At 36.7% G+C, this 21593-nt stretch overlaps 2 protein-coding genes across 11 annotated transcripts; both read left to right on the forward strand.

Moving 5' to 3' along the window:
• The first annotated feature begins 116 nt into the window (after positions 1–116).
• Positions 117–18165, forward strand: LOC131532890 (myelin-associated glycoprotein-like). 10 transcript variants are annotated; one of them, XM_058764696.1, is made up of 11 exons: positions 117–286; positions 443–706; positions 819–915; positions 1150–1210; positions 5990–6060; positions 15024–15419; positions 15625–15942; positions 16099–16362; positions 16476–16566; positions 16678–16738; positions 17613–18165. In XM_058764696.1, exons 5-11 carry the CDS (start codon positions 6000–6002, stop codon positions 17688–17690), a joined length of 1269 nt encoding a protein of 422 aa, XP_058620679.1. In that variant the 5' UTR covers positions 117–286; positions 443–706; positions 819–915; positions 1150–1210; positions 5990–5999; the 3' UTR covers positions 17691–18165. The 10 variants fall into 10 exon arrangements, with proteins under 10 accessions (XP_058620679.1, XP_058620678.1, XP_058620680.1 ...); XM_058764695.1 differs by having other exon boundaries at positions 825–915; XM_058764697.1 differs by having other exon boundaries at positions 825–915; positions 1153–1210.
• On the forward strand, positions 11645–13548 carry LOC131532891 (uncharacterized). The gene is made up of 3 exons (XM_058764704.1): positions 11645–11820; positions 12076–12358; positions 12543–13548. Exons 1-3 carry the CDS (start codon positions 11735–11737, stop codon positions 13167–13169), a joined length of 996 nt encoding a protein of 331 aa, XP_058620687.1. The 5' UTR covers positions 11645–11734; the 3' UTR covers positions 13170–13548.
• Positions 18166–21593: the final 3428 nt, after the last annotated feature.

Here is a 21593-nt window from a genome sequence, read left to right on the forward strand (position 1 = left end):
TGAGCTACAGTATGTGAAGGAGGGAACTACAGTAAATCTGAGCTGCTCTGCTGAAGCCCCTGCCCCAAACAACCTCCTACAATATCCTGGTCTAACATCCCTGAATCTGCCCACATTACAACACAGTTACAGGAGAAACCTGATAAAACCCAGTCAGTGTTTTCATACGTGACCTTCAAAGCTTCATACAAAGATCACAAAAAGAACATCACCTGCACTGCTACATATCCAAGAAATGCACCTGATGCCTCAACTGTGAAGAGCACCGTGATGCTACGAGTCCTGTGTAAGAGATGTGACTGCTTATTTCATTTAACAGAACCCTGTGTGTGCTTAAATGCACAAATTGCAACCTAAACATAGAATTTTTAGCTAGCTTAGCTTATGTCTAATGCAAAGATTTGACTTTTATTCCATGCATGTGTTTGTGTTTTTGTCAAAGTTTCTCCAAAAGAAACTCACATCACCATCGATCGATCTGATTCAGTCTCTGCTGGTACAAATGTGACTTTGACCTGCAGAAGTAAAGCCAGTCCATCAAATAACTTGAAGTACACCTGGTACAAACATGGACAGGAGATGCCAATAGCTCAGGAAAGGAAAATTAATTTTATTTTAAATTACAGTAATACAGGATTGTACTTCTGCAGAGCACAGAATAAACATGGTAATCAGTCATCAGCAGAGATTCAGCTCACAGCTGAAGGTGAGTTCACACAGTTTAAATGTAAAAAAAAAAAAATACTGATTTGCAGATCTAAAGCAATGAAGATCATTTGAAATACAAAATTATGGTCCAATTACAATCATTACACAAGACGCAGGACAAGATGGACACTCTATGACTGTGATCGCTGGTTGTGTGGGAGGAATTGCGGCAGTGCTCATGCTCTCTGCTATTGGATTTTGTACAAGGTATTTAATTACATTTCGTTAAATTTAATTACATTTACATTTACTTGATCATCGTTCATGTAATTTTGATATGGTTTTAAGATGTGCTCAGCATTTTGCAGGCGTTAGTCTAAGCATCATCCACAGTTAGAAAATAAGAGAGTTGCTAGTGTTTGACTTCATATCAACTATTATAAAGCACTTCAGTCATGCACAGTCAGTCAGATTGTAAGTTTAATTGTTTATTTCCACTAGCAGGACCAGGAAAAAGACACACAGGGGAGACAATGCTGGAGAAAAAGATTGCCTAAATCAGGTATGTGCACTATTCCTTAGTATTTAAGTTCATTAGGCTGATGGTTATTTAGTTTACAATTAAAAACTCTTAAATGTCATATACAGACTGTCTATTGACACTTGAAACTATTGATGAAACTATTGACACTTATGCTAATGTTTTCACTAATCAACCAGAACAACAGGATCTCTGATGATCAAAGTGTGCGTGACTGTGAAACTGAGTTCAGTTCTCAGATCGACCACATTACAGAGAACGGTTCAACAGAAGAAGACAACAATGAAAAAGGCTCAGATGTAGTATATACACAGGTCTTCATGTTACACAAAACCAAAAGCCATCAGTGTTCTACCTGAGAGCATTTATGCTCCGGTGAAAGTCTAAGTGCTTTTTTGTTATTGTTTTTTTGTTTTTTTTTCCTTTTTTGATGGTTCCTTTAGACATTCTGTTGACTATAAAAACCTTTGGAACAACATGTCAACTAACTCTCAGAGTAGGAGAGTATTAGTAGACTAGGGTTTGTAGAATAAACTGATATGTAGTTGCAAAGTTTCTTATAATAGAGCGTTTGCTGGGTGACCAAAAATAAAGTGTTAGCAGACGGTCTACTAATGATCTAATGACTGGTAATTGACATGTAGTTGCAAAGTTAACTATAGTTAACAGAATGGGGGACTAATCCTGTTACCAAAAATAATTATTTTCATTTTTACAAGACGTTTATTTTATTAAGAATAATAATGTATTTTATTGTTGTTTACAAAACCAAAATTTGTACTGAGGACAAATACAAAAGTTTCCTTTAAAATTTAATGCTTGCCATGGTGGTCAGGGTAAATCCAGTCAAAAACACCTGTAGACTGGACTGAGGGGGGCTGTACACAGAAGATCCCCTGGCAGTGTGATCAGTCTAAAAGCTCTTTTGCAAGGAAGAGTGGGGAAAATTGACAGATCCAGATGTGTTAAGACTACTCTTATTTAAAAAGAGTGGCTGCTTTATTGTGTGCACACTTGCAACCAGGATATTTTAAGTTGTTTATTTTTCTGTTTTTTTTTTATTTTCATTAAGTTTCTGTTGCTAGGGATCAATGCTCAGAGTTGTGTTTTCCTTGGAATTTTGACATCAAACATCAAACAAAATCATTGACAACATCAATATCAAGTTTATTAATTTAGTAATTTAGTTAGTAAATGCTCATGTACTGTCCTTCAATGTGTTTCCTTATGAGAATTGATGCTGATACTGTAAATTCATGTTTATTTTAAGCATTTTTATTATGTTATAAATAATTTCTATAATTATCTGTGTAATGGCTTGTATCCTTGTTTTTGTAGTTAATGTGACCTAGATAAAATCTTGTAAAATAAAAAACAATCATGTCTGCTGGTTATTGGTTAAACAGTTTCAGCTGTGTCAGGAATATGGACCTGTTTTGTTGTGTTTTCCCTCCCCATGTGCTCCATGACCCAGTTTCTCCCTTGCGTGATTGTGTTCATGTCATCCAGGTGTGTCTTGTAATTACCCTCGTTACCCCATGTATCACCCTGCAGCCATATCACCCTGCAGCCCAAGACTGGTTGCCCACGAAGCTAAGCAGGGCTGAGCCTGGTCAGTACCTGGATGGGAGACCTCCTGGGAAAACTAGGTTGCTGTTGGAAGAGGTGTTAGTGATGCCAGCAGGGGGTGCTCACCCTGTGGTCTGTGTGGGTCCTAACACCCCAGTATAGTGACGGGGACACTATACTGACAAAAAGCACAGTCTTTTGGATGAGACCTTAAACCGAGGTCCTGACTCTCTGTGGTCACTAAAAATCCCAGAGTAGGGGTGTAACCCCGGTGTCCTGGCCCAATTCCCTCCACTGGCCCCTGTCTATCATGGCCTCCTAATAATCCCCATCCACTTGATTGGCTCTATCTCTCTCTCCTCTCCACCTGTAGCTGGTGTGTGGTGAGTGCACTGGCACCGTTGTCCTGTGGCTGCCGTCGCACCATCCAAGTGGATGCTGCACACTGGTGGTGGTTGAGAAGAGACCCCCCCACATGATTGTAAAGCGCTTTGGGTGTATAGCAATACACAAAGCGCTATATAAATGCTTCATTCATGCTTCATCCATTCATGTATTTAAGTCCCAGTCTGTGCTGTCTGTCTTTGTTGGGTCTACATTGTTATATACGTGTGTCTTCAGCTGTTCCTAGTGTGGATTACTCTGTGTGCTGGATTATAATAAAGACTGTTACTTTGATCAACGTCTCCGTCGTTCCCTCAGACACAGTGTGTGACAGAAGACCTGACCTACAAAAGAAATAAAACGGCATGTTTCCTCTCCATTTTTGTTTCCATGGTTTAAGTGTTTTTCCGAATTAATTGAATTTTCCGCTCAAATTGAAATTTTTGAACGTGTGCAGAAGATGCGAATATTGCGCATTCGCAGCAAACATGTCGCGCATTTCACCTCTATTCACATCTTTGCATTGACTTTGTATGTAACCTATTTGTTTAAATAAGTACATTCGTGTTTGGTGTGAACACACCATAAGGCTTGTGTTATTTTGTAATCACAGAGAAAATCTGACTCCTAAAAGCATTGTAAATCTAAGTTTATCATAAACCTATCATAAAATTATTTTGATGGGCCCTTTTGAACATTCTGTTGACACTAAGTAATGTTGCAACTACATGTCAACAAACTCTCATAAGAGTATTAGTAGACTGTCTGCTTCATATCTACTAACTCCTTATTGTGTTGGTCTCCCAACAGATATTCTACTGACTATAAGTAACTTTGCAAGAACGTGTCAACTTAATCTAACCCTAACCCTACCAGTCAACTAATACACTACTAACACTCTAATGAAAGTTAGTAGAAATGTAGGTGCAACATTACTTATAGTCAATAGAATGTGTTAAAGGGACCATCAAAATAAAGTGAAACCAAGGTTTCTACCGTCCACGCAGGCTCACAATGCTTTTTGGAAACGTGGCCCTGGATTGTTCTGTTTTTCATAGGAGCCGTTGGTTTTCGAGTCAAGATTTTCTCTGTCATACAAAATAAACCTACCATGCACTGGGTGTTATCAGTATAGAATCTGGCAATGTTGGTGATGATTCTGGGCTTGATGACGATATTGTGAGGAAGGATCACACAAGTGTTTGGATTTAGCATTGTGCTTCTATTTTTGGAAGACCGTTGTCGCTATAAAATAATTCAACGTCATAATGAGAATCGATAAAAAATCCTGTATAAACTCCTATTTCTATCTCTTAGTTAGAGCTGATCCTTGACGCTTCTATATTGTGACCCTGGACCAGTCATAAGAGTCATTTTTTGGAAATTTAGATTTATACATTGAAAAAGCTTTCCACTGATGTTATAGGACAAAGTTGGCCGAGATACAACCATTTGAAAATCTGGAATCTGAGGGTGCAAAAAATTTAAAAATAAATAAAAATCCAAATATTGAGAAAATCACCTTTAAAGCTGTCCAAATGAAGTTCTTAGTATAGGCTATTACTAATCAAAAATTACGTTTTAATATATTTACAGTTGGAAATTTACAAAATATCTTCATGCAACATGATCTTTACTTAATATCCTAATGATTTTTGGCATAAAAACATGATAATTTTACCCATACAGTGTATTTTTGGCTACATTGTTACAAATATACCTGTGCGATTTAAGACTGGTTTTGTGGTCCAGGGTCACATATGTGAGCTCTCAACCAATGATGCACCGGAGCTCCGCAATGGACCGCCTCCCTCATTTCCATGTTGTACACAGAAAAGTAAAAAAACAAATTTAATAAATAAATAAACTAATAAATCAATAGACCTCAAATAAATGTGAGAATAAATAAATATAAAAATAAATAAATGCATAAAAATAAATATAAAATCATTTTTTTTAAATAAATGAAAGTATAAGTAAACAAATGTAAAAAAAAAGGATTTTATGTGCTGTAGCCAATAGTAAGACTTAAATTAATACTTGGAATTTTAACATCAATCATCAAAACAAGATGCATAAACAGAAGCTTATTTAATTAGTAATTATGTTAGTATATGCTAATGAGCTGTTCTTCAATGCCTGACTTTCAGTTAAATGCAATTCTGCATGTCTTCCTACAGGAGGCAGTCAGTGGTACATCACATCAAGTCAAGTCAAGTCATCTTTATTTATATAAAGCTTTTAACAATACAGATTGTGTCAAAGCACTTAACAGTATCAAATTGGAGGATAGAGTGTCAGTAATGTATAATGATACGATTAAACACTCAATTTTCTCAATTTTCAGTTATAGGCATTTCATTATTGAAGATGTCATTGTCTAGCTCAGTTTAGTTTAAATAGTATCTGTGCAACCAAATCCACGATAATCGCTAGAAATTAAGTGTCCCCAACTGAGCAAGCCAGAGGCGACAGCAGCAAGGAACCAAAACTTCACTAAAAAAAAAGAGTAGCAGAAAAAAAAGACACCTAGAAACACTTATAGGCTCAAGTTCCTTTTTTACATAGGCTAAATACATCTATCTATCTATCTATCTATCTATCTATCTATCTATCTATCTATCTCATCCTGTGATACTGCCAGTGGTACATCAAGTGTTAAAAAAAGTCTTGCAGAGAGGAAGATGTTTTTATGCTGCATTTCTTTGACTGCACTGCTCTGTGGTGAGGCTTGTCTCTTGCAAATTGACCTTTTTAGAATAGAAATCATTAGAACATTTTGTAAACAAGTTTTTTTTTTTTTTTTTCAGAAATGTATATTTAGTTTGTCTCTTGTGTTTGTTTCAGTGATTCAGTGATGTCTGTGCTTCAGATCACGTCCTTCATCATCAGCTCTATGTTTCTTCACACTCACTCAGGTTGGTCCATATTACATTTGGTTTATTTTCAATGTAAAATATCATTTACCAGCAGAACCACTAATGATATGACAACACAAGTGACAAAATAGTCTACAGGCATGTGATTGGCAAAGGACAGGAAAATGTATTGAAAGTCTGTTCCCCAAAGCTAACGTTTGCTGATGTGTCTTTCAAAAGAGTAATATATACTTAATTAAAAGAACAGATACTGAAAGTACAGATTCTTGTTTCATGATATGGAAACATCTTCTCAATGCAACATGAAATAAATAAAAATATTTTGTCAGACAGACATACAGAGGTTTGGTAAAGGGGGGAAAACAAAATAAAACACAGTGGCTCAGGTCAAAAACATATATCTAGTGCATATAACAGCAATTAAAATGCAGCACAATGGAACACAAAAAACAGTCCTTAAAGGCATACTCCATCCTTATATAATGGAAATGTACAGGGTGTCCAAAGCTGGTGCTTCAAAAACTTCACAATTTGAACATGATGGTAAGCTATACTTTATCATTGTGCTCACTTGGTGTGATTTTTGAAGCGGTCGCATACTTTTGCATTATATGGGCTAAACCTCTTTATTTGTGTTTCTATATTTGAAGAAAGTAAGTCATACATACTGGGATGGCATGAGGGTGAGTAAATGATGAGAGCATTGTAGGGTTTTTTAATAATTACATATTGCTATTTAATTATTTGCAGTTAATCAGATTATTATTAAATCATTAATTATTTAGATTTTAAAAATAATTTATCTGCAGCCCTAATTGTTACTCAATATATAGGGCTTAATTATAATACCACATATACTGTACGCTCCTTGGTAAGATCATCACTAAACATGATTTACAGTTAATTTAACATACAATCTTCATGTAAACACTTTTTGGAGATTTGTAACATTTTATAAAAGCAAAGCAATCATGGCCACCATAATATTAATTGGTAACACTTAATAATAAGTATACACTAATAAAGTACTTACAAATCATTAACAAACTATTGGTTTATAGTTAATTTATAGTTCATAAACTGTAGTTAATACAGTAATAATATGTGACCCTGGACCACAAAACCAGTCTTAAGTGTCAATTTTACGAAATTTAGTAATCTGAGAGTGCAAAAAAATCAAAATACTGAGAAAATTGCCTTTAAAGTTGTCTAAATGAAGTTCTTAGCAATGCATATTAATAATCAAAGATGACGTTTTGATATATTTACAGTAAGAAATTTACAAAATATCTTCATGGAATGTGATCTTTACTTAGTATCCTAATGATTTTTGGCATAAAAGAAAAACTGATAATTTTGACCCACACTGTTAGACATTTCAAAGGGTTTTTACAGTAACTTACTGGCAAGTTACTGTAATTACGATTTACAGTAGCAAATTGTATTTGATTTACAGTTGGAAATTGTACTGTTTTACAGTAAATTACTGGGGGGAAAATCCAATTCATCAGCATACTACTGTAATTCATTCATTTTAATATAGATTTCATTAGATTTGATTAATTTTTATATAGAATTCATTTTATTTTTTACTCTACATTAGGTACTACTGACATTCAATTAAAACAGACACAATAATTACAAAATATAAAATGCTTTATTTAAAACATTGCATGTATAACACTTAAAAATACAGTCTTCCAATGCTGGAACAGTGCAACTTCACCATTTCTCCTGTCTTAGGACGTTTTGCAGTGCGTTATGTTGTGTCCTCTGGATTCATCCTCACAAAGAATCTTTAGGCAACAGAAACATAATTGGGAAAAAGACAAACAGCCAAAGAATACACAGCCATCTGCAAAACCCAGGTACTGCTCCAAAACGTGGCCACCATCTTTGCTCACCCTCCACTTTGTTAGTGACAGAAATGTCTTCTCTGAAAAAGAAGAAGTAGGAATGACACACTTTTAAAAGGGAAACCTCATATAGAATACACAAACCTCTCAAAACCATAGTTGTTCTATTACCATGAATTATCAGTCTCAGGGTGGCTGGCACTGCTCATGTCTTTCTTGATGCTTCATTGCAGTTGCCTTTAAAACACAAATACAAAAAATGCAGTAAATCTTAAATTCCATTAAAAACTATAACAAACTAATTCTAAAACTAGAAAAAGCAGCTAGCCATAAAAATTGTTTAACTTGGCTAACATACGATTTTATTTTCTCAGTAGGCTACTGGCCAACATTAACTAACACCTGAACTAAATTTCACATTAGTTAACCTTATGTTAATATAAGATAAGCGTTGCTCGTTAAAAATAATTTTAATTTGGTAACTTATAAGCTGACAAAAGTCGTTTGAAATGACAGCGCAGTTTACCATAGTAAAGTTCTGTAACCGCCATGTTGACAAGTAAATGTTACTAGGGGTTAAACTGGTGTGCAAAAATCTGACACAAACACACAGACAAACTTACATATATTTTTACCTTGCTTGCTGGTCTTATTCTCTGGTATCGACACACAGCGCAGATGTTCTTCGGAACTCTTCCACTCTCGCGGGTTCATCCCCGGGCAAAACCCGCGGCGCTGCCCCGCTGCTTCCGTGTCTTCCTCGGACGCGAGTGGAGCGGTGCGGCGTGACTCGATAAAAAACAATATAGAACCCATTATATATATATTATCTACAGTGAATGCGGACAGTAAAGTGATGCCCCTGTATATTCTGACGTACAGATGTACTCCAAGCACTAGGGCTGTTTCTGACACGAAGTACAAACTGATTTTCCAATCATTACAAGCAATGTAACACGTCCAGTGTAGTCAGTCCCAAGCTGTGGCGGCGTTGTAGACACAGTGCAGGGCAAATCATGTCAATCCAAATGTAAGAAATGAGGAAAATAAAACTCCCTCAATAGAATGGCACCAAAGAGACTGTTACAGCAAACACAGTAGTATACAGCAATTTTAAAAAACACAGTAAGTCTCTGTATGTGGGGTCTGACTTCACAGAAAATTCCCTTGATGCAAAGGGTATTACATTAATTTACTGTAAAGGGAATTTGAAGTATTATACTGGGTCATATACAGTAAATAACTGCAGAAATTACAGAAATGTCTAACAGTGCATACAATGTATTTTTGACTATTGCTACAAATATACCTCAGCAACTTAAGCCTGGTTTTGTGGTCCAGGGTCACATATATTAATATACAGTTTCTACAGTGTAAAAACCATTACGCATATGGATTCAGTATACTACAGCACTTAGTATACTACAGTATACTAGACAGTTAATGGAGACATCAAAATAGACAAAAGACTCAATAGACTCAAATTTGATGGCGAACTTTTCAAGCTTGAAATAATAACTGAATCTGAAACACATGTGCTTCATGCGTGAAAACAAACATTGATTCGGCATGCACATGTTTGAGCTTCTGTTCACCATATTTAATGTAAGATAAGAAAATAAAATGTATTGTAAAAAGTATTTTGTTTTTTGTTCTTTTCTGTAATCAAGTCTAAGTAAAAGTAGTCATTTTAAACTGTACTTGAGTAAAATACAAATCCCCGAAATAATACTTAAGTACAGTAATCAAGTAAAAATACTCAAGTAGTTTACACCCCTGCTCTGTGTATGTGTATGTATATATATATATATACTTTTTTTTTTTTTTTTTTTTGTATGGACAAACGCAGCATGAAAAAATATTTTGAATGTGTATGTTCTACAAATTTTCATTTTGGTGTGAACTGTCCCTTTAATACGGTGGCCGGGAAGTGCAAAACATTACAAAGTGTGAAACACTTTTACGAAGCTTGAGACAAATTTACATTTTGGAAAACATTTTTACCAATCATAAAACACAATTACATGGGGAAAACACTTTTACCAAGGACGAAACAAATTTACATTTTAGAAAACAAATTAACAAGATGCAAAACACTTTTACCAGTCCCGAAACAAATTTACAATGACAGATTCTTCACGGAAAGGGAATGTACCACACACCGGAAGTGACGTGGTGAAAGCACAGTTGCCAAGTCCGCGACTTTGGGCTTCTTTTTTTGTAAAGTTGCAGGAAAAAATCCCTGGTTGCGGGTTGCGGTTTTTTGGGCTTATTTAAAAAAATCTGGTTGCTTGTTTGGGAAATCTGACAAGCAACTTCGTTTCTTTATTTATGTTCGCCGTATTCTCCAATGCATTGATTGACACTCTGTCTGCTCGCAGTTAATAGCCAACCAGTGCAATAATATAAGTGCTGTAGCGTAATTTGCCATATGTTCCGCTCCCTCATTAGAGAAAAATCACATTCAAAAAGAAGACGCGTGACGCTGTAATCCAAGCGATGATAGAAGTAGACGTAGAGGAGTGGGATGACTTTCTTTTAGCCTATTTTTTACAATGCTTTTATAATGTATTAATTATCACGGGCGTCGGGCTGTAATAAAAAAAAAAAAAACAAGTAGTCATATCCTAATACTGAGTAAATACATTTGGTTCTAATAACCTGGTATGGCAAGATGTCTTAAAATGTATTTCTTGTCAACCTGATCTCACAGAATTCCGTGTAATGTTCACGGACTTAATTAACCTCCGAATCTGTGGTGGTATCACGGAATCGCCGAAAATTCCGTGATGGGCTCACAGAAGGCATCAGCCGTGGTCCATGCACGGATTCACTGGTTCAACACCAGTGCTGCATCGGACCACGTAAAAAGAGTGACTCCGATGCAGTTATACTTTCACTGGAGTACCTGACCCCACCCCTACCCTAAACCTACCCAGTTCTGAACAATAATGATGATGATACATTTCCCAGTATCGCGTCGGCATATTGATGCTAAGGGTTTCCGTGCGTGGAGCACTGCTGATGCCTGTCACTGACTTACATTGCATCACTTCTGTGAGCCCATCGCGGAATTTTCGGCGATTCCGTGATGCCTCCACAGATTCGGAGGTTAATTAAGTCCGTGAACATTACACGGAATTCTGTGAGATCATGTTGTTCTTGTTTTAACATTTAAACTTAGACCACATTAATAGATTTTTACTTCATGAATGCACATAAATTACAGCTTAATGATTTTTTAAATCTTTTTTATAATATTTTTACAGTTTTTGCCCATTGCTTGAACACTATAGACCCATGCTTAGACTAAAGTAACACAACTTGAAGCTTTTGTTACCATACCTCAAACACATGTACCCATACCTTAAACAAAAGCGCTGCTTTGCACTCTAGTTGCAATTCTGCAACACATTTACTCCTTTATGCAACACACTTGGTCCTGCATACTACACTCTATTTCATACATAAGACACTTTGTTCAAAAATGAAATCTCAGGGTGCCATTTAGAAAACACATGTATCCAAAATACAAAACACATCGGGCAATTGCAACCACTCAAATACACACCTGAAGGCACTTACTTGCAAAACTGAACACCAATCAGCCAGCTACAAAAAGCCCTCAGTTTAGCCATTTCAAGAACTTTGCAAGCATGGATGGAGGGAGAGCAAGAGGCAGAGCAAGAGGCAGAGCAAGAGCAAGAGCAAGAGCAAGAGCAAGAGCAAGAGCAAGAGCAAGAGCAAGAGCAAGAGCAAGAGCAAGAGCAAGAGGTCGAAGAGCCCATGCACGGACCCCTATTTCTGATGATATAAGAGCAACTTTGGTGGACCATGTCATCAACCATGGCCTGACTATGAGGGAAGCTGGGCAGAGAGTCCACCCACATCTAAGCCGCTTCACAGTGGCATCTGTAATAAGAACATTCCGACTAGAAAACCGGTATGTCTTCACCTCTCTACCTTCTACTCTACTCAGATGGTATTTACAGAACTGTACTACAGTATATCACATTACCACATCACGTGTACAGGGTATTGCAGGGTGTTAATGCTCCTTTTGCAGCCAAAGTGGTAGTTTTTGTGAAACATACCATGATTACTTACAGTATATTGAGACGTTTCAGTACAGTGGATGATACAGTATATACAGTAAAGTACTGTAAGAAAAAGACAATTTGTGGTTGCATTTCTCTAGCATGACTAGAAGACCTTCTGGGGGAGGACGCCAACGCCTGTTCACACAACAGCAGGAACTTGCCGTTGTGGACCTAGTGAGGGCAGACAATGCCATCCGTCTCCACCAGCTACGACAGAAAATACTTGCAGACAGCCAAGTGTTCAACAACATAAACCATGTGAGCATCAGCACCATCAGACGCATCTTGGGAAAACACAACATCACCATGAAGCAGCTCTACAGGGTCCCGTTTGAGAGGAACAGCGTCAGGGTCAAAGGACTTCGAGCTGAATATGTACGGGTAAGTGTAACTGTCCTTTACATTTACAATACAGTATTGGTGAAATCCAGTAGCAGCTGAATATGTACCATATCAGTACCACATGGATCCATTCGGAGAGCTACACAGGTACCTATGTGATGGGGTGAGGGTTCTGTATGTGTAGCACTGGAGTACAGTAATATGGTTTTTTTTTTTGTTACAGAGAATCTTGGCCATGGATGGAGCTGCACAGCCTCATGAATTCATTTTCATTGATGAAGCTGGATTTGACCTGAGCAAAACAAGACGACGGGGTCGTAATGTAATTGGCCAAAGGGCAATTGTGCACGTCCCGGGGCAGCGCGGGGGAAATATCACATTGTGTGCCGCCATAAGCCTTCGGGGGCTTCTGCATCATCATGCAAAACTAGGTCCATACAATAGCCAACATATACTCACATTTCTAGATGCTCTCCATAATATAGTTGTACAGAACAGACCAGATCAGCCCAGGTTTGTGGTGGTATGGGATAATGTCAGTTTCCATCGGGCTGCTCTGGTCCAGACCTGGTTCACCAACCACAATCAGTTTGAAGTGGTATACTTGCCCCCTTACTCACCATTTTTAAACCCTATAGAGGAATTATTTTCGGCTTGGAGATGGCGTGTATATGACCGCCAACCACATGCCCGCATGCCTCTTCTGCAGGCAATGGATCAGGTGACCGCAATCCATGGATGGTTTCGACATGCTAGGGGATATTTTCCCCGGTGCCTAGCGGGAGAAGACATTGCTTGCGATGTCGATGAGGTCCTGTGCCCAGACCCCAACAGACGGCGGGATCCATGAGCCCACGTATGCAATTGCCATGATTTTCTGTGTTTACAGTATAGTGTTTTTTCTATTATTATTTTTTTGCTTTATCTGAATTCATGTTACTGCAATGTACAATATTGAGTATTTTGCTTTTTTGGTTGTTTGAAAATGTGCCTCCTGAAAATATGCCTTCTGAATAAACAGTGAAAATCAAAGACTGCAGTGTTTTATATAAAGTAAACTAGTGTGTTCCCCCTGATCTGAAAGTGTATGCATATGATGCAAGTATGTGTCAATTTGTCATCAGAGTTACATTTTGAGAAAGGAATGTTAGGTTTTGATAGCAGAGTTTAGGTTTTGATAGTAGAGTTTCAATTTGACACAGATGTGAATGGTATATTTCCCAGTGTTGTGTCATGTTTACTTGTGTGTAGAGTTTTGGCACAATGAGCGAAGTTTTGCAAAATGTGTTCAAGCAACAGGCAAAAACTGTAATAATATTATATAATATTTTATTTTTAAATATAATATATTATTATTTAATATAATACTTTATATTTTTTTCTATAATATTTATGTGACATTTCGTTTATGTCATTTATTTGATAGTTATTTTATTTTGAATGGAAGAAAAACCTGTTTTTGACCTCAAAATAAACCACTTTCCCTCTGTATATGGCTGTGGGGACGAGCAGTTTTGCTGTGCTTGGAATTCTTTATAATTAATTAAAAACAAATATTGCCACATTGATGGCTCAAGAAGGTGTAATTGTTCAAATAACACATTATTTCATAAAAATATATATATATATATATATATATACAAAATTGTAACCAAGTGTTTTTCATGTGTAATATTTCTGTAAAGAAAAATGGACATTTCCATAGAATGACCCCTATTCAGGCTATAAATATGTGGCTATTACAGCTCCCCTTTGAAGCTCTTGTGTTTTTCTCCTTTTCCATCTCTCCAATCCTATTCTGCTCACAGGTGATTAGAGACGAGTTTTGATCCCACTTTTGTTGCAGTTTGCTCATTTTTGTAAAATAGCTTCTGTTTTTGCTTTTCAGATAAAAGAGTGGTTTCAGTTTTTCATATGTTGCAGACTCGTTTATTGACTGATAATGAATCATCAATATATATATATATATATAGGGCTTGTTTTGGGCTTGTTTTTGAAGCTGCGGTTGCTTATTTGTCTCGCGAGAGTTGGCAACTGTGGGTGAAAGGTGGTGTTGTGGTGTAAATGGCGTAAATAAAGTTTATGGTGACCGAACATGGCCTGCAGCCGAGGGATGTTTTGCGGCAAACACATGAGCAGCTTAACGCGGTTTTGCTTTACGTGTGGTCGGTGTTTGCAGTTTCTAATGGACGCGGATCAGACGGAAACACAGGGGACGTCTCGACAGCCGGACAGTGTTAAGCTGCTCATGTGTTTGCCACAAAACGGGCAAAACATCCCTCATCCGCAGTCCATGTTCGGTCACCATAAACTTTATTTACGCCATTTACTCCACAACCACAACACGAATTTACCGCGCTCACCAACAACACCACCTTTCACCGCGTCACTTCCGGTGTGTGGTCATTCCCTTTCCGTGAAGAATCTGTCATTGTAAATTTGTTTCAGGACTGGTAAAAGTTTTTGCGTCTTGTTAATTTGTTTTCTAAAATGTAAATTAGTTTCGTCTTTGGTAAAAGTGTTTTCCCCATGTAATTGTGTTTTATGATAGGTAAAAATGTTTTCCAAAATGTAAATTTGTCTCGAGCTTCGTAAAAGTGTTTCACACTTTGTAATGTTGTTTTGCACTTCCCGGCCACCGTATTAAGATCTTTATCGCGCTAAGTTCTAAGTCATTATTCACTAAAGTATTTTTATCTTCCAGCTGTTAATATCTACTCTGCTGTGATGCCTCAGACAGTAACAGCTCTGACAGGCTCTTGTGTGCAGATTCCTTGCACATTCAACATCTCTAATTTTGAGGACAAACGTAACAGAACAAAATCTATTCATGGGATCTGGCTAAAAAGCATATCACAGTATGATAACAAAGACAGTTTTATAGCTTTTAATAGCAGTGAAAACATCATTAGAGGATTCAGTGACATACAGATGACTGGAAATCTCAGTGAGAGGAACTGCACAACTGTCTTCTATAACATCATGAAGAATCATTCAGACATCTATTACTTCAGACTGCAAATGGAGCCAGATGTGTTCAGAGCAACATTTAACCCCAGGACAGATGATTCAAGCAAGACTGTGAGGATCAATGTCACAGGTAAATGTCATCTAAACTGCCTTTTACATACAGGACAGCTTTCCATACTTTATGTCATTAAATGTAAGTAAATAAATAAATAAATACATTTAAATTTAAATATTATTTACATAATACTATATAACTAACATTATTAAGTTGCTTTATGATGAACTATTTTTTATTTTTTTATTTTATTATATTATTTTTTCTTTTTTTCCTGTAGATTCAGCACAACCTCCTGAACTGAATCCCAGTGAGCTACAGTATGTGAAGGAGGGAACTACAGTAAATCTGAGCTGCTCTGCTGAAGCCCCCTGCCCCAAACAACCTCCTACAATATCCTGGTCTAACATCCCTGAATCTGCCAACATTACAACACAGTTACAGGAGAAACCTGATAAAACCCAGTCAGTGTTTTCATACGTGACCTTCAAAGCTTCATACAAAGATCACGAAAAGAACATCACCTGCACTGCTACATATCCAAGAAATACATCTGATGCCTCAACTGTGAAGAGCACCGTGATGCTACGAGTCCTGTGTAAGAGATGTGACTGCTTATTTCATTTAACAGAACCCTGTGTGTGCTTAAATGCACAAATTGCAACATAAACATAGAATTTTTAGCTAGCTTAGCTTATGTCTAATGCAAAGATTTGACTTTTATCCCATGCATGTGTTTGTGTTTTTGTCAAAGTTTCTCCAAAAGAAACTCACATCACCATCGATCGATCTGATTCAGTCTCTGCTGGCACAAATGTGACTTTGACCTGCAGAAGTAAAGCCAGTCCATCAAATAACTTGAAGTACACCTGGTACAAACGTGGACAGGAGATGCCAATAGCTCAGGAAAGGAAAATTAATTTTATTTTAAATTACAATAATACAGGATTGTACTTCTGCAGAGCACAGAATAAACATGGCAATCAGTCATCAGCAGAGATTCAGCTCACAGCTGAAGGTGAGTTCACACAGTTTAAATGTAAAAAAAAAATTGATTTGCAGATCTAAAGCAATGAAGATCATTTGAAATACAACATTATGGTCCAATTAAAGGCATTTCATATGACGCAGGACAAGATGGACACTCTATGACTGTGATCGCTGGTTGTGTGGGAGGAATTGCGGCAGTGCTCATGCTCTCTGCTATTGGATTTTGTACAAGGTATTTAATTACATTTCGTTAAATTTAATTACATTTACATTTACTTGATCATCGTTCATGTAATTTTTATATGGTTTTAAGATTGTAAATTTAATTGTTTATTTCCACTAGCAGGACCAGGAAAAAGACACACAGGGGAGACAATGCTGGAGAAAAAGATTGCCTAAATCAGGTATGTGCACTATTCCTTAGTATTTAAGTTCATTAGGCTGATGGTTATTTAGTTTACAATTAAAAACTCTTAAATGTCATATACAGACTGTCTATTGACACTTGAAACTATTGATGAAACTATTGACACTTATGCTAATGTTTTCACTAATCAACCAGAATAACAGGATCTCTGATGATTAAAGTGTGCGTGACTGTGAAACAAAAGTTCAGTACAAGTTCAGTTCTCAGATCGACCACATTACAGAGAACGGTTCAACAGACAACAATGAAAAAGGCTCAGATGTAGTATATACACAGGTCTACATGTTACACAAAAAACCAAAAGCCATCAGTGTTCTACCTGAGAGCATTCATGCTCAGGTGAAAGTCTAAGTGTTTTTTTTTTTTTATTGCTTTTTTGATGGTTCCTTTAGACATTCTGTTGACTATAAAAACTTTTGGAACAACATGTCAACTAACTCTCAGAGTAGGAGAGTATTAGTAGACTAGGGTTAGTAGAATAAACTGATATGTAGTTGCAAAGTTTCTTATACTAGACCGTTTGCTGGGTGACCAAAAATAAAGTGTTAGCAGACGGTCTACTAATGATCTAATGACTGGTAATTGACATGTAGTTGCAAAGTTACCTATAGATAGTAAATCCAGTCAAAAACACCTGTAGACTGGACTGAGGGGGGCTGTACACAGAAGATCCCCTGGCAGTGTGATCAGTCTAAAAGCTCTTTTGCAAGGAAGAGTGGGGAAAATTGACAGATCCAGATGTGTAAAGACTACTCTTATTTAAAAAGAGTGGCTGCTTTATTGTGTGCACACTTGCAACCAGGATATTTTAAGTTGTTTATTTTTCTGTTTTTTTTTTTCTTTTCATTAAGTTTCTGTTGCTAGGGATCAATGCTCAGAGTTGTGTTTTCCTTGGAATTTTGACATCAAACATCAAACAAAATCATTGACAACATCAATATCAAGTTTATTAATTTAGTAATTTAGTTAGTAAATGCTCATGTACTGTCCTTCAATGTGTTTCCTTATGAGAATTGATGCTGATACTGTAAATTCATGTTTATTTTAAGCATTTTTATTATGTTAAAAATAATTTCTATAATTATCTGTGTAATTACTTATATCCTTGTTTTTGTAGTTAATGTGACCTAGATAAAATCTTGTAAAATAAAAAACAATCATGTCTGCTGGTTATTGGTTAAACAGTTTCAGCTGTGTCAGGAATATGGACCTGTTTTGTTGTGTTTTCCCTCCCCATGTGCTCCATGACCCAGTTTCTCCCTTTCTCCCTGTCATCCAGGAGTCTTGTAATTACCCTCGTTATCCCATGTATTTAAGTCCCAGTCTGTGCTGTCTGTCTTTGTTGGGTCTACAATGTTATGTGCGTGTGTCTTCAGCTGTTCCTAGTGTAGATTACTCTATGTGCTGGATTATAATAAAGACTTTTACTTTGATCCACGTCTCCGTCGTTCCCTCAGACACAGTGTGTGATCAGCTTTTACAAAGCACTTCAGTAATGCACATGTGATTTAATAAGTCATTCTTAGTTTGTTTAATTCTTTGATTTTAATTTGTCGATGAGATTCGAAGTTGATGATGCCTCTAGACACACCTGGAGGAGGTTTCTAATGGTGTGTTCACACCAAACGCGAAGTGAATATGCGCTTAGCAACACTCGCTCTAGATTACTCGCGGGCGTTTTTCGTGTAACTCGTGCGCATAACAACGAGGTGCGACCAACCATGGTGGAGATAACTACGATCACTGCTTTGTACCTTTTGTGGAAGTCCCAAATAGGCCTGAAAGCCAAACACCAACATCACAGCACCATCCAGAGGAAAATGAATATTAATCCTGTATTAATGTGTGTGTTACATATTACTGCTGTATAGGCTACATTGACATTATTATTATTTTATTTTTATTGATAGCAGCATCTCTGTAACCATGCTAATAAAATACAACTACCACTAACTGCTTTTAATTGTTTTCTATGCTCCAGATACCTATATCATAAATTTCGGGCTATACAATAATTCTCTCTTCCATTTTCTGATTCAACCGGACGTGTCAATAAGCTCTTCGCTGATTGGCTTGCGTGAGAACTCATCATGTGAATTTTCCGCTCTAATTGAAATTTTTGAACTTGTGCAGATGCGAATGAGGCGAATATTGTGCACTCACAGCAAACACATCGTGCATTTCGCATTGCCCGGCGCAAATTCACCTCTATTCACATCTATGCATTGACTTTGTATGTAATCTACTCGCGTAAATAATTACATTCGCGTTTGGTGTGAACACACCATAAGGCTTGTGTTATTTTGTAATCACAGAGAAAATCTGATTCCTAAAAGCATTGTAAATCTAAGTTTATCATAAACCAATTGCATTAAAGGTCTCTACTGTCCACTCAGGCTCACAATGCTTTTTGGAAACGTGGCCCTGGATTGTTCTGTTTTTCATAGGAGCCGTTGGTTGGTTGGGAAACGTAACCCAAACAATTTCAGTTACTGCATTTCAGAGTCAAGATTTTCTCTGTCACACAAAATAAACCTACCATGCACTGGGTGTTATCAGTATAGAATCTGGCAATGTTGGTGATGATTCTGGGCTTGATGACGATATTGTGAGGAAGGATCACACAAGTGTTTGGATTTAGCATTGTGCTTCTATTTTTGGAAAACCGTAGAGCTGACCCTTGACGCTTCTATATTGTGACCCTGGACCAGTCATAAGGGTCTTTTTTTTTTGGAAATTGAAATTTATACATTGAAAAAGCTTTCCATTGATGTATGGTTTGTTATAGGACAAAGTTGGCCGAGATACAGCCATTTGAAAATCTGGAATCTGAGGGTGCAAAAAAAAATTTTTTAAATCCAAATATTGAGAAAATCACCTTTAAAGCTGTCCAAATGAAGTTCTTAGCATAGGCTATTACTAATCAAAAATTACGTTTTAATATATTTACGGTTGGAAATTTACAAAATATCTTCATGCAACATGATCTTTACTTAATATCCTAATGATTTTTGGCATAAAACCACGATAATTTTTACCCATACAGTGTATTTTTGGCTATATTGTTACAAATATACCTGTGCGACTTAAGACTGGTTTTGTGGTCCAGGGTCACATATGTGAGCTCTCAACCAATGATGCACCGGAGCTCCGCAATGGACCGCCTCCCTCATTTCCATGTTGTGCACAGAAAAGTAAAAAAAAATAAAAATAAAATAAACTAATAAATAAATAGACCTCAAATAAATGTGAGAATAAATAAATATAAAAAGAAATAAATGCATAAAAATAAATATAAAATCTTTTTTTTTTTAATAAATGAAAGTATAGGTAAATAAAAGTAAAAAAAAAAAGAGCGATGCATAGATTTCAAGCATGATGAATACACAAAATTAGGATCTTATGTGCTGTAGCCAATAGTAACACTTAAATTAATACTTGTAATTTTAACATCAATCATCAAAACAACATGCATAAACAGAAGCTTATTTAATTAGTAATTATGTTAGTATATGCTAATGAGCTGTTCTTCAATGCCTGACTTTCAATTAAATGCAATTATGCATGTCTTCCTACAGGAGGCAGTCAGTGGTAAATCACATCAAGTCAAGTCAAGTCATCTTTATTTATATAAAGCTTTTAACAATAGAGATTGTGTCAAAGCACTTAACAGTATCAAATTGGAGTATCAGTATCATTTTTCAGTTATAGGCATTTCATTATTGAATTCAGAGATGTCATTGTCTAGCTCAGTTTAGTTTAAATAGTATCTGTGCAACCAAATCGGCGATAATCGTTAGAAATTAAGTGTCCCCAACTGAGCAAGCCAGAGGCGACAGCGGCAAGGAACCAAAACTTCACTAAACATCACTAAAGCCATGTTTAAAAAAAAAAAATGAGTAGCAGGAAAAAACGACACCTAGAAACACTTATAGGCTCAAGTTCCTTTTTTACATAGGCTAAATACATGTTCACACAACATTCTGATGGCATTCAGTTAATAGTGTCAATTTTTGGTGTGCAGTGTTGCATCCTTGTGTTGCATACCAATGAGAACAAAGAACAAAGTCTCTTCTGCGGTCACTTGTATGGTTAGTACTACAGATGAGCAGTAAAAAATGTTGCAGTTAGCATCTATTTATCTATCTATCTGTCTATCTGTCTATCTATCCAGTGCAAAGGGTAAAAATGTGTTTTTATTAAAGGGGTGGTTTACTGTTTTTTTTCTAGGCTTGATTGTGTTTATGGGGTGCAGTCTAACATGTGTTCATGCTTCGTTTTTTTAAAAAACGCATTATTTTTCATATAATTTACCTTTATTCCACACCGCTCTGTCCCTTCTCTGACAAACGCCTCGATTACTTCCTGTTTTTATGAAGCCCCTCCCTCGGAAATACTTGATGGGTTCTGATTGGTTAGCTGGCTCAGTGTGTTGTGATTCACTAAACCGCCGAGCGTGCGTCTAAATGTCCCGCCCCTCAGCTCAGCTGCATGGGCTCCGGTTGTTTTGTAAACAAAGGCGTCGGCTATATTGCTTATCAATTTGAGCCCGATTGAGACGCAGAGGATATTAGTGAAGAGGATCGCGCAGAACCTGTGCAAGCATGGCTCTTAATGGTATGTTTGTTTGTTTGTTGTCTCATACTTTTAGATACGCTGTTATTATGCTACTACTTATGTTAGCTTTTAATATACAGTTTTATTCTGATTAAAGCTTTAATACAGTACGCCAACCGCACACGCGTCCATGTATAACGCTTCTCATTGCTATGTGAAAATGTATAATTGGAACAGTTTGTTTGAGCTGATCTTACCATCTGAATGAGAGAGAG

The sequence above is a fragment of the Onychostoma macrolepis genome, chromosome 24 (assembly GCF_012432095.1).
Source record: "Onychostoma macrolepis isolate SWU-2019 chromosome 24, ASM1243209v1, whole genome shotgun sequence".
NCBI classification, from domain to species: domain Eukaryota; kingdom Metazoa; phylum Chordata; class Actinopteri; order Cypriniformes; family Cyprinidae; genus Onychostoma; species Onychostoma macrolepis.

What these genes read in the sequence shown, in the direction of transcription:
- LOC131532890 (XM_058764693.1), top strand. Translation starts at nt 5,835, where the DNA reads ATGCTGCATTTCTTTGACTGCACTGCTCTGTG. An exon ending in TGTGAGGATCAATGTCACAG is followed by an intron (nt 15,420 to 15,624) that starts GTAAATGTCATC and finishes TTTTTCCTGTAG; the next exon opens with ATTCAGCACAACCTCCTGAA. An exon ending in GCTATTGGATTTTGTACAAG is followed by an intron (nt 16,567 to 16,677) that starts GTATTTAATTAC and finishes TATTTCCACTAG; the next exon opens with CAGGACCAGGAAAAAGACAC.
- LOC131532891 (XM_058764704.1), top strand. Translation starts at nt 11,735, where the DNA reads ATGAGGGAAGCTGGGCAGAGAGTCCACCCACATCTAAGCCGCTTCACA. An exon ending in ACATTCCGACTAGAAAACCG is followed by an intron (nt 11,821 to 12,075) that starts GTATGTCTTCAC and finishes GCATTTCTCTAG; the next exon opens with CATGACTAGAAGACCTTCTG. An exon ending in TTCGAGCTGAATATGTACGG is followed by an intron (nt 12,359 to 12,542) that starts GTAAGTGTAACT and finishes TTTTTGTTACAG; the next exon opens with AGAATCTTGGCCATGGATGG.